General features: G+C 38.7%; 1 protein-coding gene across 8 annotated transcripts in view; it reads left to right on the top strand.

The window, feature by feature from the left end:
• LOC131458504 (unconventional myosin-XVIIIa-like) overlaps positions 1 to 18,648 on the top strand; it is an 89,644-nt gene that overhangs the window by 37,076 nt on the left and 33,920 nt on the right. For all 8 annotated transcript variants that reach the window (XM_058627647.1, XM_058627653.1, XM_058627645.1 and 5 more), the window contains 8 exons: positions 3,510 to 3,596; positions 5,824 to 5,962; positions 6,966 to 7,125; positions 7,256 to 7,442; positions 9,749 to 9,974; positions 10,081 to 10,190; positions 12,475 to 12,540; positions 14,078 to 14,206. In XM_058627647.1, coding sequence (XP_058483630.1) covers positions 3,510 to 3,596; positions 5,824 to 5,962; positions 6,966 to 7,125; positions 7,256 to 7,442; positions 9,749 to 9,974; positions 10,081 to 10,190; positions 12,475 to 12,540; positions 14,078 to 14,206 — 1,104 coding nt within the window. The remainder of the gene's footprint in view (positions 1 to 3,509; positions 3,597 to 5,823; positions 5,963 to 6,965; positions 7,126 to 7,255; positions 7,443 to 9,748; positions 9,975 to 10,080; positions 10,191 to 12,474; positions 12,541 to 14,077; positions 14,207 to 18,648) is intronic.

Here is an 18,648-nt window from a genome sequence, read left to right on the forward strand (position 1 = left end):
GCAGTACCTATATGTGCTACAGCCCACAGTTGTCACAGTCATTTAATTGAAGAAACATTTCCTAATAAACATCTAGACGCAAAACATTGCTATAAAGTGAGACAGTGTGCAGCAGTTTGTGTTTGCTGTTTAGTCCTCTCGCTATAGTCCTACACACCTGTCTCTTGGAATAGACGTGCAAAGTATTGTGTTGATAAATGATAATGCAAGTAAATACATTATACATTATTGGATTAGTTCATCATTAATCACTATTTGTTTTCAAAGAACATTTGGATAAATCAAGATGCATCACATAATTGTAGCCCTTGGACAATCATAGTGGAATCACTCCTTCTGAGTGTCCGATATCAATCAATCAATACCAATAAATAAACAGCCCAATACACGACTCAGCTAAAATGCTCATGCTGATTTTTTTATTTACATTTTTACAGTGTGTGCATAGTAAAGTGTGCAAAAAGTCGGATTTTTGGATTGTATCGGATTTTGTATTACTGATTTTGACCAGTATTGGACCGATACTGATACCAAGTATCGTATCGGCTCATCTCTAATACTGAATATATGAACTGATAAATGACGAAATAATTATTATTTTAGAGCTGCAACACAAAAACACGTGAAGAAAAGGAAGGGTATGAAAAACCTTTGAACGCACAGCGTTGTCATTCTCTCCCCCTCTCTTCCCCCTAGCCCTCTCTCTCTCTCCCCCTTTGTCTCTGACTTTCTCACTAATACATCAACTTCAATATCGTATGTGTTCACACATCAGATACGCCATCCCTCCCACCTGTCACGAGCCGTGACAAGCCAAAGTAGTTCACATGTTAGACTTTCTCATTAGCGATGCCAGACTTCACCTCCTCTGCTGACATCAAAGTGAAGTCACTCACAGCTGCCGTCGGGAGACAAACTCACATGCACAGCCCAGCAGTGCCGTTTCTCCATGATTTAAGGAACTATTCTTCTTCTGTCCTCCTGTTTCTGACCATAGTTATCCCTGAGAAATTCTGTTATTAAAGCATGTGATCATCACTGCAGCCTGAACTGTAATCTTAAAAGCTCTTTTTATTTAAAATGTGTCTGAAAGCACACTAAAATTAATCATCTTATTACTTTTAACACCGCTGCGAGGAAGCATTCTGGGGTTTTCCCACCCACATCCTTTCCCTGCATGGGAGGAAAAGGGATTTTGATTGAAATGAAGTTTTGCATAAAATTGTGTCGCTGTAATTCTTGCTTCATCTGTGCATCTCGATAAATATAAGAAGCCGTGAAAGTGTCATTGAAAAGTGGGTCACGCTCATTTAAAACGGCCCACGATATCAACAATGGCAGTGACAGACAAGTGAACGTGTGACACACACACCACCAGGAATATGCTTTATATTTTTGAACTTCCTCCAGTGTGCAGTCTAATCTGACCAATTTTACATCTTTCTAAAAGCATAAATACACTAAGCATGTGAACAAATGTGATTTCTGATCACTAGTTTCACTTAATTTTGAGTGGGTTGGTCAATTTTCCCGCTCAAAAATGACCATCATAGGAAAAAAATCCAACAGAAGGTAAAACATATCCACCCACCCACACATTCACAAACCTTTCTATTTATCTTTGTCCCTTTCAGATTTTCATCAAAGAGCAATTCAAATGCACCGGTCACATTTGACCAGGGTTGTCCAAACCCTAACCTGCTGTATTCAAGTACTGGGATCACAGGTTCCCTCAGTAAATATTCTTTAAATAACACATTTGGACTGTATCTTTCTGTCACTAAACTTCCATGACATTAAATATCAGCTTCATTTTAAAGAGTCAGAATCTGAAGTGCACATGAGAATACACTGCTCATCAATTTTTTATATATTTCTCAAGAAATGTCAGGTTGTTTTCTAAAATGTTACTTAATTTAATGTAAAACAAAGGGAAACATTTGGAGTGCTTGTTGTTAGTAGGTTATGAGGCTATTATTTGACTGGTCCTGCCCACTTGAGATCAAATTGTGCAGTAAGTGGCCACTGAACTAAAAATGAGTTGGACACCCCTGCTTTACATCGATGTCTTTCACACAGATTTTGTTTCAGTAATAGTTTTAAGCAGCAAGTCTGACATTGATTTGAGTTAAGTTTATACCTAGCACATTTCTTATTTCTGGTGGGCCAACTTTGAGCAGTCCTGCATTCAGCCACTGAAACTGAAATACAGGAGAATTCAAGGAACACCGAAGGAAGGTCAAATGATCCATCTCTCTTAGCGGCTGCTGTGTGGATAGTTTTTGTATGTTTCTGCTGTGGACACATAGTGTGTCCACTGTGTGTCCACAGCAGAAAACCAACAACAACAACAACAAAAATTTGACTACTTCTCAGTCAATTTGAACACTGGCATCCGTCACACCAAACTATTAGCACAGCTAATATTTATCCACACCTCACACTTTGTCACCCTGACCTGCCATATTCCTGTTTTGCTCTAGTGAAGGTAATCTAGTATGTTTATTTTCACTTTGTTCCAGAAAAGCTATCATCTGTAATAGTAATGACATTTTCCTTTCGATTCGCCTATAGGAGAAATAGCCTCTGTAAATGCCAAGTGTTCTTATTATAATAAATGTGTTGATGCTTTTTTAGTTTTTCATTTAATATGCTATTATTTTCTATAAAATGCTATTATATTATTTCAATATCCATAATAAACCTAGGAAACAACGGAACTCTAGTTGTCTGCAACTACATTATGCTGTGACAAAACATAACATCTTCTTGTATGTCCAGATGTATACGTTAGCATATACTGTATGTAGTGCAACATTGAAATAAACAGATTACATTTACAAGCCAGTATCAGGACAACCTATGGCCAAGTGGACAGGGAACTTGGCTTGTAACGGGAGGGTTGCTGGTTCAAACCCTGACTACTTCTGAGCAATTGATTGAGTGAACTTGACTTGTGTGGAGTTGGACCAGTTACAATTGAAACACATTGTTTACGACGGCATGTTTGGATTACTTCTTGAAGACCAAACATTTTCACCTCCTCCAAGAGACTTGTTCACCTCAGAAGTGAGTTCCGTTCAGAATTCAGGAAGCCTCTTCACTGTTCGCTGTTTCTACACTCCTCAAGATACTCTGACCTTGGTGACCGAGGACCTTCACAGACCTGGTCCAACTGTTGATTCAGAGTTTCAAATGTACCTCAAAGGGTTCTTCTGCACTGTTGGGCGTTAGGATCTGTATCGTGTGTTACCACCTTTTCATCCTCTTGAGCACCACACTGGAATTAAGTTTTTTATTTTATTTTGTCCTCGACATCTGACATATTTATGATCGACTTAACAAATGGATTTACTTGATATCAGAAGGTTTTTGGTTAAAATTCCAGTGTTTGTCAATGGCCACAGAAACGTATAAAGCCAGGGCTTCAAACTTCCTGGATGTACTTTAAAGAAAAAAAAAACACTTAAAAACTAAAGACTCACCAGACCTTATCTGTCTTTCTTTAGGAGAACATCGAGCTCGCTTTAGATGACCCAGAGCCCAGCACCTCTCTCTCTGTCGCAGTGGTAGACCAAGCCTCAAGTCAAGCACTGGTAAGATCAATGCAACTCTATTGTGTTTCTGTTTTGTTTTTCCCACCAGCATAGTCACTAACTAGATTTATTTATATACATGGTATTGTCTGCATCAGATCTTTTGCTTAATGTGAGTTTTCATTTATTGAATTGTGGATTTGTGCGTGCGTGTGTGTAGCGGCTAGAAAGAGAGTGTAGCAGCAGGAAAAGAAAGGTTATACAATTGACTCCAAGGAAGAAAATCAATGTTTGGCCTTTGCGGCCTGTGATCTGCACCATGGAAACAGAAATGGCAGAGTTTAGAGAGTCATAGATCACTTTGGGTAGAATTTCCAATGTGTTAGGTTTGAGTGCTTTACTTTTAAAATGCCCCCCACTCTAATGGGAATGGTGGCAACAGAGGCAGTGGACTGTGCTACATCACAGACAAAACAAGAAAGAAAAAAAGAAAGAAAAAAAAAATCATTTTATTGTCATAGTTTTCTTTTTTTGTGTTGTCCAGTTTTCTGTTATAAAGGGCTTTATTGCCTCAATTCATGACAGGACATCTCCACTATGGTGACACATTTTTCCTGTTGTGGGTTAAGTTTCCATGGCAGGTTTCCCAGGGTGGAGTCAGGATTTATACATGTCAATCACTCAGTTTAGACGTTGTTTTTTTTCGTCAGTTGTAATCACAGACCTCAATAATTGGACACATATTCTTTAGGTTCCAAAGTCTCATGGTTTTTGAAATCAGAGTGTCACTTACTAGAAATAAGAAATAAGCCAGCTCCTTTGCCTCAAGGGGAAACCTTGACTTTTAAGGTAACTTTAGTGATACAAATTTCCAAACTATATTGGACATGTTTACGTTGTCTTTAAATAGTGTGATAAATCCACATTGCTTCTTAAAGTTGTAACAGTCTGGGCATGCTGTAAAAATGTATAAGATATTATGGATGTGGAAGAGCACTAATAGGTCATAAGTACATCATACACCACAAATAAAAGCTCCCCAAAAAACCAAAGCTTTCGCATTATATTACCTTTTTTTAGACTAGAAGTTGGCAAAGCTAAACTGAAGTACATACCCTGTTTATGGATTTGTAACTATGGTTTAGTATCTTAAGAGCAGACTGAGATGACAAGGACTGAAGAACAGTAACCTGATTATTGTGGCTACATTATGTTTGGGATTGTGTATCAGGTTAAGCGTATGGTATGAATACTAATATATGAGCTGCACTGGCCAATAAAATGACATTTTTGTCGCTGGTATCATAAGAAGAGGGCAACAAAGGCGTTCCTCATACTCTCAGGATCACCAGTACTGCGGTGGCTTTTATTTTCTCCCCTGTGTTCACACTAATTAAAATACTAATTGTATTATGCTTTAATTCCTTCTCGCCTGCCTCTTGTCACATTCATGAACTCCCTTTTTTATTTCCTTTTAGATTATAAGGGAAGCGCTAAATAGATGATGCTATTATTGCAGCAACTGCTGAAGGCCATAGAAACCACAAATTCTTTTGAAACTCCAAATTTGAGTGTTAATACTAGGGAGTAATAGTAGTTCAGGATTTTTTTTACGTGTGGCTGTACTCGCGTCTTGTGCCGACAGGACGCTTGAGACATAGACGCTCACTCTCTGTGAAAATAAACAGTAGCTTTTGGCAGGGAAAAACAGATTTTTGCCTCATGACGAAAGATTCCACTAATGAGATCCATGCCATCTTAAATCTATGATAGTTTAAGAATATATTTGCCATTTTATCTCGCTATAAGATGGACTTTTCTGAAAACTGATGTTTATGTCACTTTGTAAACTGCTCACTGCATTGTCCCTAGAGGAAGAAGTCCATAGAGAAATTCAATAAATGTCATCAAGGCACACAGTTTTGTTGCTTAGACACACATGAAATCCCTAATTAGGATTTATGGCAGATTAGTTGCAAGTCCAGGAAAAGGATATCTAACACAGAGATAATCAGCTCTAAACAGTAGGTGAGTTTAAATCAGCCTGTTTTATGTGTGCACTTTTGATTTGTACATTAGAAAATCTGAATGGAAAAACAGAAAATTCCAAAACAATCTTGAAACGGAGGTGAAAGGGTTATGGATAAAACGATGAAAGCATTTCATTGCACCTTCTTTAGTGGAAAATAGTTATTCCTCAAATAACCCAATGCTTATTTTCCTTTTTTCTGCTGTTCTTTAAATGATGGTGGTACATGTCTCTGATATTTCCACATTTGTTTGACAGGTACGAACAGTTCGGACAGAGGAGGCCCGGGGCCTGTTGTGGCTGATGGAGGAGGAGGCAGTGCAGCCTGGTGGATCAGAGCAAACACTGTTAGGACGTCTCTTTAGCTACTATGGACCTGCTGAGGGCGAGAGTAAAGGCAAGGAAGGGCAAAAAAAAAAAAAAAAAGATTTAAATTTGAAGGTGCTATATATCAGAACCTTATTATATCAAGACATAAAAGCCAGTGTTAATTCATAAAAGATTAAGGAAACATGTTAAAATAAAATACTGGCATGGAGGATAAAGTGGTAGAAGATGGATGGATGGATGGATGGCTTCACTGATAACAGTTTTGCAACCAGTATATTCATTACTTTAATTAATTTTGTGTCATAAGTATATGTTTTTTATTGTGAACAGGTATATACATACATATATATTTATGTGTGTATATATATACGTGTGTGTATATATACAGTATATATATGAATATATGTATATTTATATATATATGTATATATGTGTATGTATATATATATATATATATATATATATATATATCTATATATCTATATATCTATATATATAGTTTTGTATTATTTATTTTGAAATTGTGTGAGATATTGTCACACATGTGGCCCCCGGTTATTTAAGTTTGACATTCCTGATCTAAAATGTTCTTTTACTTTTGAACTGATGAGACCAAAGTTCTTTTATATAATTGCTTCAATTCAATGCGAACACTTGCAAAACCTATTGTTGAAAAAATTCCTTTCTTTGACAGGAAAGCAGATTGTTGACTTCACATAGACATGCATGCACATGTTTAAATTGATAATTCACTTATCTCTTTAACACCTTCAACATTATGATGTTTGAAGAGATCTTCTATGTGTGGACCTCACAAACCACCTATCAGATTATGTGTGAGTAAGAGCATTGCTTTATGAGAATAGAGTGTTGTGGATTTTTCTTTTTACAAACATCGACACGGTTTGTAAAAATGGACACAGTGGTGAAGTTGAGTATCTGTTATTTTCAGACGGCTGACGAAGCCTTCATATACTGTTTTTTGTGTGTGTATATACTGTATGTTGTCATGTCTCTGTGCTTGTACAATGAGACACTGGATCTCATGGTGCCTCTTACAATTACACCAGGTCACACTTTCCTCTTGAAGAGTGAAAAGGAAAATAATTTCCTGCTGGGTCACAGTCACGGGACAGACTGGGTGGAGTATAACGTCTGTGGGTGGCTGAACTACGCCAAGCAGAATCCTGCCTCTACCAATGCTGCGAGCCTCCTGCACGACTCCCAGAAGTAAGCGGCATACTATACACACCAACATACTGTATAGGAGAAATCTGTCTGTTTGTGACAAAGACATAAAAATGCCACTTTAGCTGATTACTACACACAACGTCACCCTGAGGTGCTGTACTTCCTGCAGGAAGATCATCAGCTCACTGGTAATGAGCCGAGCGGGTGGAGCCACCGTTCTGTCCGGTTCCATCGCAGGCTTTGAAGGTGTTTCGCAGCTGTCCTTGCGACGAGCCACGAGCATGAGAAAGACCTTCACCACAGGCGTGGCCGCTATCAAGAAGAAGTCCTTGTGCATCCAGATAAAACTTCAAGTGGTGAGTGGAGAGGACCAGTGGAGAGAATCATTATACTGTGTATTCAAAAGTCACAATAATGACTGCATAAAGTAGCCTTTATTAATCCTTTATTATTATGTGAGTATACCGGTGAACTTTACCAAAAACCAGTGAACAGTTTTCATCAGTGTCTACATAGACTAATCAAGTGATTAAATAGAAGAGGTGGGTAAAAGTGTTTTTTAATGTATTTGTTTATTTATTCTATAGGGACAATGCAGTTGAACAAGTTAATTTACAACTCCAGCCCCTTGTTGGGCTTTTGTTTGTCAAATACATTATAAAAAAAAAAACCTGGAAATTCATCACCGCAGACATATCCCAAAGCATGTACACATACACCATATGACAATTATGATATATATATATATATATATGTGTGTATATATATATGTGTATATATATATATATATATATATGTGTATATATATATATATATATGTATGTGTATAGGGATAGAGATTCTGAGTCAGGCCTTCTCGTCCAACATCAGTGCCTGACCTCATAAATGTTCCACAAAACACAGAAAATCTGGAGGAGAAGGTCCCTGCAAAAGAGGGACCATCGTCAGGCGTCTGAATACTTTTGTCCATATAGTGTGTGTTGAGTAGATAAAGCAGGTACTTTCTCTTTCATATAAGTTGAATTACAATGCAAACATCACAGGTGTTTTTAACATAGTTGATTTCACAGTGAATTCACTGATGTGCTGCTTCTGCTGCCAATGCCCTCTGAGAATCAACACCTCAGTCTTTAGTTTCATCTTTACTAACAGTTTTAAAGTGAAAGCTGAGAGGCTGATGGAACATGTAAAGGCTCAGAGCTTTTAATTTGTTTTGGAATATGTACGTGGCAGACACAAACAGCATATTGCAGCTTTATACAAAATTGATGGGATTGAAGGCTGCACCCAGAGATTGAAATCAATCTGAAAATGATATTAGGCCTGGTGTGGGTGTGCACTGAGAACAGCTCTGCAGCTAGTTTGCTTTCAAATCCACTATTTGAGAAATAGCATAAATACTAAATATTTTTTTCAAAACAACCAAAGAAATTTTATATATATTTTATTCAATAAAGAAATTTGGTGGTGTGCTTTAAAGTAAAGTAGCCAAACATAATTTAACTACAGAATACCATCATATCCAGTAATACAGTAACCAGAGTGATGTATAGATTACATATGATTCATATTTTTGGCTTTTATTTTTAGAGATGTGTAATTTTTAACCAGAGTTGGTTGAAAATGAGCCATGAATTGAAAAAAAAAAAGCAAAACATACGGAATCCACATTAAGTTTTAATGACATACAGCTGTTTATACAGCACACATTCACTTAAAGGTAGGCTGTAAAGTTTTAGACGATGCAGTCAAATTTATTATCAGTCTCCCAATGTTGTCAGTGTTATGAAGTACTTGCATCCACAATCATCCAGAATAGATTGTAGATTTTACATGTGTCTAAGTAAAAAAAGACATTATTAAATGTCATTGATTGTTTAAGGTGAAGATGGAAAGCTGCCGATTACGTGCAGACGCATTCCTAGACATACTGATGCATGTAGACACCGCTTTGACCAAGTGCAGCAATACTTCACTATTGCTGCCATATTGATCCAGGCAACAGCAGAATGTAATCAAATAGAAGTAAACAGGGGGAGACATTGTTTCTTTCTTTTGTTCTGGATTAAATCATGATAATGTTACCATTTGTTAAACAATTGCTTTTTATCCCAGTTACTAATAATCAAATACATATTTAGTGATCAAGTCAAATATTTTATATTGTTAAAACTGGAAATCCAGTTTATAGAAAAGCTTATTTACATGACATGGTAAAAATATGACAAGCTACAGTACAAATATGTGTGTGCACTACTACCATTTAAAACGCTAGATGTAGAAAATAAAACATTAAGCATGCACAAGCACTTTGCTTCTGTCTGTGTGTTTCAGTCGTTGCTGTGTGTAATTGTGTTTTGTCTAAGCTGCCTGCATGTGTGTGAGTGAATAAAGTACTGCTACTACCAGTAAAATAGTTAATAATAGTCGTTGATTAATCATTAATTGCTCAATCATTGCAGCTTTAGTTAGCAGGCCTGCCCACAGATCATTTATATCCATGAACAAAACATTTTTAAGTCATTTGTTAGATGTAAACATTATTAGGCTTTTTATCCAGAAAGTCATAGTTTGATTCTATTGTGGTCTTGCCTGGACCAATATGGTGGTGACATTGACGCATGACTCAGGAGCTAATGTGGTGTCCCTGTTCCTTCTTCAGGATGCTCTTCTAGACATGGTGCGGAGGTCCAGGATTCACTTTGTTCACTGCATATTGCCCAAGGCCGATGCCCTGAAGGCTCTGAGTGGATCCATGTACAGAGGAGGGGAATGTGAGACTCAAGGGGAGAGTGGAGATTCAGGCCTAATGCAGTTGGATGTGGCGCTTCTCCGCGCTCAGCTGCGTGGCTCCAAGCTGCTCGACTCTCTGCGGATATACAGACAAGGTGAAGGAGCTGCTTTAATGACGTACCAAGGGCAGATAAAGAAACACAGAACCTCCTTGTCTCACCCACACTATACCTACCTTATTACCTATAATGATATTCACAGGTTACCCCGATCACATGGTGTTCTCCGAGTTTCGGCGGCGCTTTGATGTGCTGGCGCCGCACCTCACCAAGAAGCACGGGAGGAATTACATAGTGAAGGACGAGAGGAGAGTAAGTAAATCAGTGAGGGAAGGAGGGAGGGGGGGAGGGAGTCACACACTCAGCTCCTCCAGTGGCCAAAGCACAGTGAAGATTAATGTTGTGAGGAGGCACTTTCATTACATCTGCCCCTGATTTGTCAGCAGTCGACTGACAGAGAAATAAACCCCCATTCATCACAGCTATTGTAATGATCTAATCAACTTAACCTCATCAGTATCTTGACTGGGAAAGAGGAACATCAGAAAATGTTTCACTGCATTTAAAGCTACAGAATAATATACAAGTAAAAGTACTCATCGCCTTTTGCAACCATGGGCATTTAAAGGTGCAGGTTCTCTCATAATGTAGGATTTGCAGTTCTGGTGCCCCCTGCAGTTGGTAAATGGCATTGTCTGTTGCAATGGTCGTGAAATATATATTGCAGTAACGTGTGTATTTGTTGACCAGGCTACGATACTGGTGAAGAGCAGCTACAGTAATATTATGTTATTCTGCAAGGTATTATAAATGAAAACTCACCCTGGAAAAAAAAGGCAATAGTACTTTTGTTAGCATTTTCAACCCATCTTATATAACCTATTGCTCATTGTATGCATATTGAATCACTTGATTTATGAACATAAACAGAGGACAAGAGGACATCAATAGCATGGCCTGACACACCGCAAACTCAACTGTGACATATTCCTTATGCAAAAAGTCACATTTTGCAGTTCTTTTTGTGTCATGGTGCTGACCCGAGACCCATCATGCCAATACAGATGATGCAGACCTTCTCAGGCTTTGACATCGGTGCCATTCACCCTATAGTAATTTGATGTACCATCAAAATGATCTTGGAGACATTTTCTCAAGCACAACGGGGAGCTACGGTGGCCTTAAAATATCTCGTTCTTTTCCTTTTGTGTAGTAAGCTTCCACCATTAAATGTAAAATGCACACTTTGGTGTGATTGTCCATTCAGGCTGTTGGAGAAACATGGCAGCCCAAGATAGTGGCCTATGTAAAGTGAGGCCTTTGCCTAAAGTGCAGGTAATAGTCTTATTCTAACAATTGCATGAATGGTAGTATCCTCAATTTCTGCCAACAAACCCAACTAAATATTTCACACTGGACCTTTATATTAGAATAACGATTTTTAAACAACTAGTAGGAATCCTGTTTAACAGCCATATAATCAAAAGTGTTTAATGTTAAATTGATTAAATTAAAGAAACAACAAGCGTGAATGCAACTTGCAAATTATTAGAGCCGCCCTCTCAGCTGCCATCCTTAGACCCACAACAGTTTTATCTAATGTTGAAAAAAATCAGATTTTATGTTACAGCTTCTTAGATTCAGCTCTATCCACATAGTTTTTTCTCCATCTTAATACACACACACACAGTCACACAACAAACATTGTCAGATTTGTTAAAAAACACAATTTTGTTTAGTTGAACAGATGCTAAAATCAAATTTGCATCCTGCGTGGGTAAATGATATCCGGTTACATGTGGTCACAGGAGACTCATACAGGATCCATGTTAATAAAAGGTGTGAACACTTAAATTCAACATTGTCTGGTGATTGAATCACTCAGGATGCATGTTGATATCAGGTCTGAACAAGGCCTATGACATCAACTATCAAAGAGCTCGTTTAGTGCGTCGTTCCTCTCGAAGCGCCGCTCTCTGGACGGCAAAAAGAGTGAAATCAGAGAAAGAATGAAATATTCCCCATTCTTAAGGGGGAGAAAAGCCGTTTCCCCATGTGTCAGTGTTGTAGGGCTAAGTTTCTGTGGAAACGCTGGCAAACAAAAGCCCCTCAGTGCTCACGACAAGCCTCCTCTGGTCTAATCTAGATGTGGTGTTTCAGCCTGGAGGCTCAAATAGAGACACAAGTCTGACACAGTAATACACCTACAGTATACCCAGATTCATAGAAGGACAAGGAAAGAAGAGGCTCTGCACTGACTGGTAGTGTACTTCTGTGTTGCTCCAGTTCAGTGCTGCAACAGGGTAATCAAAAGGAATATGTCTGAAGGAAGTTGATTCTGGGGGTCAAATGTCTGTTTGTTGTTGTAGTTGGAAGATTTTAAATCTGTGGGGTCAAACATATTTGTTCTAAACTACCAAAAACAAAATACAGTCAGCGAAGATAAGAAGGACTGTACTATTGTTGAGGATAGCATCTTTAGGGAACTGTGGACATCTGAGCTGGAGAAGTTTCACACTGGATCCAACCTGTGTGTGTGTGTGTGTGTGTGTGTGTGTATTCATTTGTGTATGTGTACGTTTTTGCTTTTTTCCAGGCGGTGGAGGAGCTACTTGAGTCCTTGGATTTGGAGAAGAGCAGCTTCCACATGGGACTGAGCAGGGTGAGTCATTTCACCACACCTCAAACAAATGAACAGCTTTTGAAATAACTAAATAAACCATTGCTGTGAACCACTGCCAGTTTTGTTCCTTCTTAAAGCTCCAAGCACAGAGCTGAAGCACAGAGCTCCTTTTATTCTTGTATGTATTTAAAGGACACTTGCTGTCTGGGGGAGTGTGTCTTTCATTACACTTGTTCCTCCTTGGGGTTTGTTTGCCACCCTTTTGTTTTTACGGGAGAGTTGCCAAATCGGGCCTCTTCTTTAACCAGTTGCTACCCAAGAAGCATGTCTTTTCTCTGCCTCACTACATGACCATAACTCACTCTTTCATTTCAGGTAGTTGGGAGCAAATTCTCCCAGCTGATGTCTCTCTTTGTTTTTCACCACAACCATTGCAAAGCAATCACAGTAAACACAGCCTGGCAGACAGATTGTCTAATCCTATCAGTCGTAAAAGTGGCCACCATCCAAGTAAGAATTCAAAAGAAGCAATCACGCAGCAAAGAGTAGAACTTACGCTCCCAGATATGAAAAAGAACTTGACACAGTAAAGATTTGGAGGAGCTTCACATGATGCCACAAGTTTGGAGTGTGAAATGGGCTCAGAGTTGAGTCGCACATTTGGCCGTTCCCAGAGCAATCCGGTGGCGTCTTAGCAACCTGTCTCCCCTGCATGGTAATTTCACCAACCTCATATAACCCCGCAGCAATGGATTCAAAGCCTGTTAGTAATAACTTTACACCAATACGTACACGTGACGATTTCTTGTAACATTTACCGATATGACTCACTGAATGCATCAGATCTCCCAACCAAAGCTGTTTGATTGTTTCCATCTTGTGCTTTGTTAAAATATCATGGATGTGCTAATTCATAAAGCACTTGGACCTATATTTAGACAGACATTGGGTTGAAAATGTCATCTGCCTTCGATATGATATTCAGTGTCAGGCCAATACAGCACAAAATCCCTCACTAAAAGAAAAGCATGTCATCTGGTATGATTGAAAAACCCAAAATGTCATGTAAACTAAGCACACACTGAATACACATGTATGGATGTGAGTGAGGGAGGGATGCAGTGATCAAAAACAGTGGTAAAAAAGTGGTATCGAGCCATTAGTATATAATATATAATATATAATGTATTAATTAATGGCATGCTGTCATTAATAATGGAAAACATTCACAGTTCCTGATCTCTCTGCGCTGGTTTACCTGTGTTTTACCTTTGGCCCTTTAGAGACACACTGGACTGATTGTCTGAGATAATGCCTTAATCACAGCTCTCTCACTCAGATAAGACCACTCGTCCACAGATTACACTGTTTCTTATTGATTTACTGCTTCAGTGCACCTATTTACTTCTTAACTCCTCTGTCTATTTTCCTGCTGGGGCTTCACATTAAAGAACGGCCTTGAACTCGCATTTCCCCACGGCTGAAATGAGCATCACACAATATCTCAATGACTTTATCCTCTACTAATAAATTAATTTGATTTTCTCTGTGTGTGTGTGTGTGTGTTTTGCTCCAGTTGTTCTTCAGAGCTGGCACCTTGGCAAAGTTGGAGGAACAGAGGGATGAGCAGACCAAGCGTAATCTGACCCTGTTCCAAGCGGCCAGTAGAGGCTTCCTGGCACGGCAAGCCTGCAAAAAAAGAAAGGTAGGGAAGATGTTGAGATGAAGCTCTATATTAAACTAATTTCTGTAAAAAAAAATTGTGTCACTTGAACTTGAAGAAAATCTTTCAAAAGAAGAAGAAATCAAAAGAAGATTTTCTGTGTTTTCACTGGCAGATCTAATTCATTCATTGTTCAGCACTTGTTTAAGGAGAACGAGAACCAATCCCAACTGACATAGGGTGAAAGGCGGGGTACACCCTGGAAAATGTCACCACACCATCGCAGGGCAAACAAACACACAGAGACGAACAACCATTCACTCTCACATTAACACAGTTACTGTACAGTGTCCGATTAACCTCTGCATGTTTTGGGGTCGCAAACCTGAACCTTCGTGCTGTGAGGCAACATTGTTTGCCACTACTGTACCGTACAGCTGGCAGACCTAATTGTCTTTTGCAAATATGTAAAAAAAAGACTGTAAAGGTTATACATGTAACACTATGTGGGAACGTTCCACGATTAACAGGTTAACTGTGAACAGACGAGGGTTTGATAAACCAAAGGCTTAGTCTTTGCAAGTTAGACCGATTATTTTGTGCCAGACTTCTTGAGAGAGTGTACAGTATCTAAGTCCAAGATTGCAAACAGTTTACTTTGGGTCTTTCACCATCTACATTACATAATTCTGTGAAAAGACTCAGGCAGACAGGAAATCTCAGTGCAGTTTCCACCCAGGATGGAAACTGCTGAACTGAATATGCATGAACAGCGAGCCCTCAGGAGGTATTGTATGTAAACAGTCATGCTACTGTGATGACATAACCACATGAGCTTGTGAGTGTGTTGCAGTAGCAGAGTTCTCTGGGCTGGAACTTATCTGAGAGGGACTGAAAGACAAAACATGTTCTGTGGTCAGACGGAAGGTGCAAGAACCAGCATGTGTGATGTATACAGTAGTAAAGCATCAGGATTTGGTGCATTAGGTTGATGTGGTAAGCATCTGCTTTAAAATGCAAAATGCACGACCATTTGGCCTGCTGTAAAAACATGGCAGCGCACATTGTTGGCCTCCACAAAGCTTTGCCAAAAGTACAAAGAAAGGCCATGACAATCTATTTTTTTATACAAACATGGACCTTTAAAAATGTAAAAACAGTGATGCATGGTGCATATTTGATGGGTTATATTAGAATGAAAAATCAGTCGGATATGTTGTCATAACAGGCAGCATAGTGCATGTGGGTTTTGTCTCTGTGTGTTTGCCCTGTGATGGACTGGTGACCCGTCCACAGTGTACCTCGTCCTTCGCCCTCTGTCAGCTGAGATTGGCTCAGACAATTGACCCAAACAATCATGGAGCGGATAAAGCAGTAAAAGAATGGTTGTTGTCATAATTTCATGTGCGGCCATGTTGTCACCATGACCCTCTGGAGAAAAATCCCACCCACCTCTGGTCTAAGCTCACCAAAGACATACAAAATAAAGTGGATTCAGATGTATTCTCAGGCGCAGAGCATAAACAGATTTAATACTTGCTTGTAAGGTTGAAGAAGTAAGTATGAAAGTCCATTTTGCTGCTTAGGTTGTTTTTTTTTATTATTATTTATTAATAAGGCAGTTAAAGAATGTTGAGCTCCAGAGGCCATGTTGCCTTGGAGTCCACCAGGAGTTGAGAGTTCCTTGTTCAGAGCTAATTTTAGTGTCTGTTTGCTCTGCTCTTGGGGTAGATCTAACACGCTCTGCTGTAAATCTTCAGCTAATTACAAATATGTTCTCTAAATCTATTGCTCTTTACCCTTCATTCTCCTGTACTGTAATCCATCCACTCAGCTCTCCCGAGGGGATATTAGATAATGACACTTCCACTCCTGTTGCTTTTTTTTTTTTTTTTTGCAGCCATATCAGACGTGCTGCTGACACACACACACACACACACACGCTCCACCCTTCTTCCATTTTTCTCCCAGTGTGATGGGTCCATCTTTCTGGATCTCATCCACGTTGTCTCGTGATATATGGAGCCGTGCAGTCCTTCTGCCCGCTCTGCAATTATTGTTTAAGTGAATGTGCCACTTCAGTTAGCTGCTGATGAACCCATCCACAGCAACAGAATCAATGTTACTGGTCTCCATCCACTCTGACATGCTGTTAGTGAGTAGATATCTTGTTCACTCGCATGTAATGCCCGTGCAACGATTAAATTGTCATCTTTGCTTTAAGGTAAATCAATATGGCCTTTTATATTGCTGAACTTCCCCCTCTTTTCTGCTATAAATGATTTTACCATAAGAGTTGTAGTAATGGATACTGGTTGAAAATGGGGCATGGGTTATTTATATATCTTGTGCCCCCATATGACTAAGGTCCTTATTTATACAGTACAGCAGACTAAAAGCGTAATGCTTCATAAAGTGCTGCAACTTAGAGGGAAAATCAACAGCGGGTAATCTTGCAGAAATTGCTAAGCAACTGTGCATTTACAAAGTCCATTAGTAGAAAGGCATATTTTTCCCTCCACACTTTTATGTCCCCATATGTTCTGCAAATGTGTATATATAAAAAAATAAATAAACTTAAGACGTTGGTTTTTTTTTTACTTTATGTTGTAATTCTTTATTGCTTAAACTCAGTTCAGATTGGCATGACAAGGCGTGATGTGGGATTGTGATAGTCATGAAGGAGTACAGGGTGAACTAATGTAGGTGTTTCTAATAGTAAAGTCAATGTGTCATGTTGATTTATTTCAGCTCATTTTAATGAACTTCATTCATCCTCAGCGGGACTATTAAAAAGTGACTTATAATGCGACATAATAACACACATAAAGTCAAGCACGATTTCAAGGCACAGTAGTACTTCATACAATATACAGTTGGAATCACTTTTAATTAGGTAATTTAAGGCAGGTAATCTCACAACATACATGATCTCAAGGCAATGTACATAGTAAGTCTCCACATGGCTCTCTCTTTTTCAGTGTAGTGGTGTTTAGAAAATAAAATACATTTCTACTGCTTGAAAAACTCGGTCAGTCAGCAGTTTCCCTGTCCGCCCCTACTCTGCTGCTGTATACACACACACACTCCCTCAGTCAGTTCGGATAGTTGTGTTTGACAGAGGCTGCTTTCAGATGAAGGATGCAGCAAATAAATAATGTTAGCCTCCATCGTTTATGTTCCCCAAGACCAAACGGAAGCAGAATTCGAACATCAACAACAACAAAAGTCTCCTGTCCTTTCAATTATTGTCTGCTTTTGAAGACAGATACTAAAAGAATTCTTAAGACAAGCTTTCACTAGAATGATTTCAGTCAGTGTCTGCAGTCATGGGATGACTTTGCAGTGTAGAGAAATCAGAAGTAGTAGATCTAAAAGTGCTTTACTCCTCAGATGTTACATTTATTCATTCATAATGCGCTTGTCTATGATGAAGATGTGAAGGACATTTTTTTTCCCACTCTATGTATTATTACGGATTCAAAGCTGTGTTGGAGTGGATTACTAACAACTTTACATTTCTTCTCCAATAACATTCAGAGTGTGTTGCCATTGAGTCTTAGCTTAATCAATAACAACCACGCGTGCCCTTGATGTCACTCTGGTCCATATGAAGAATGTAGCATTAGCAAGTAGATGGTAATTTGCCTGTGGAAAGGTGTGAGAGAGTTGTGGTGAAGCCTCGCAGACACTCGCTGGTCGGTTGATATATGTGGATGTGACAGAAAGTCACCAGTTCCCTTGATTGATGTTCTCTGGCATGTTAACCTTGCGATGCTGTGCCAAGCCTGGGTGACATTAAATGGCAAAAATGACAAAAACACATTTTTCCCCTGATTTTTTTCCCCCTTCACCATTCTTTCAACTTACTCCTCAAGGGGACAACCTGACATTTTAAAAGTCTGTTATTTTGGCTCAGCTGGTACTTTTCACATTGGGAGTTCTGTCCGTCGGATATCTTTTTTTAGTAATCTACTTTGTAAGAACAACAATACACAGAGTGCATTAGCCAGCCTTAGTCCAGCACTACTTAATCATATTAATTTGAAGTGTTTCCATTCATTGCAGCAGTTCACCTTTTTTTTAGTTGTTTTATTCTGCATACGTGAGTTTGATATCAGAGAAACATGAATACCTCCCACTGTTATGATACCGATTCTTTCTACATTAGTATATAATGAAACTTGGTGCATTGCATTTGCTCCTTCAAAATAAAAGTAACACGGACACAACAATAAACATGTATGCTAATTGGTATAAGCTTTAAATTCTATGACATAATTAAAGCTGAATAATAAATACAATGTGTCCATGTAAAGTATGTACAGACATGATGGTAAATGTCTCTTGAAGGTTCTGCTTTCAATGATCACAAGACTTCACAGTGGGTGTGGGTTGATGATTGAATTTTCCAACTTTTTTTTTTTTCAATCATTATGAATTCAATTAAAATGTTAGTAAACTTTTACGTGTATATGCTGTAC

This window comes from Solea solea, chromosome 4 (genome assembly GCF_958295425.1).
Source record: "Solea solea chromosome 4, fSolSol10.1, whole genome shotgun sequence".
NCBI classification, from domain to species: Eukaryota; Metazoa; Chordata; class Actinopteri; order Pleuronectiformes; family Soleidae; genus Solea; species Solea solea.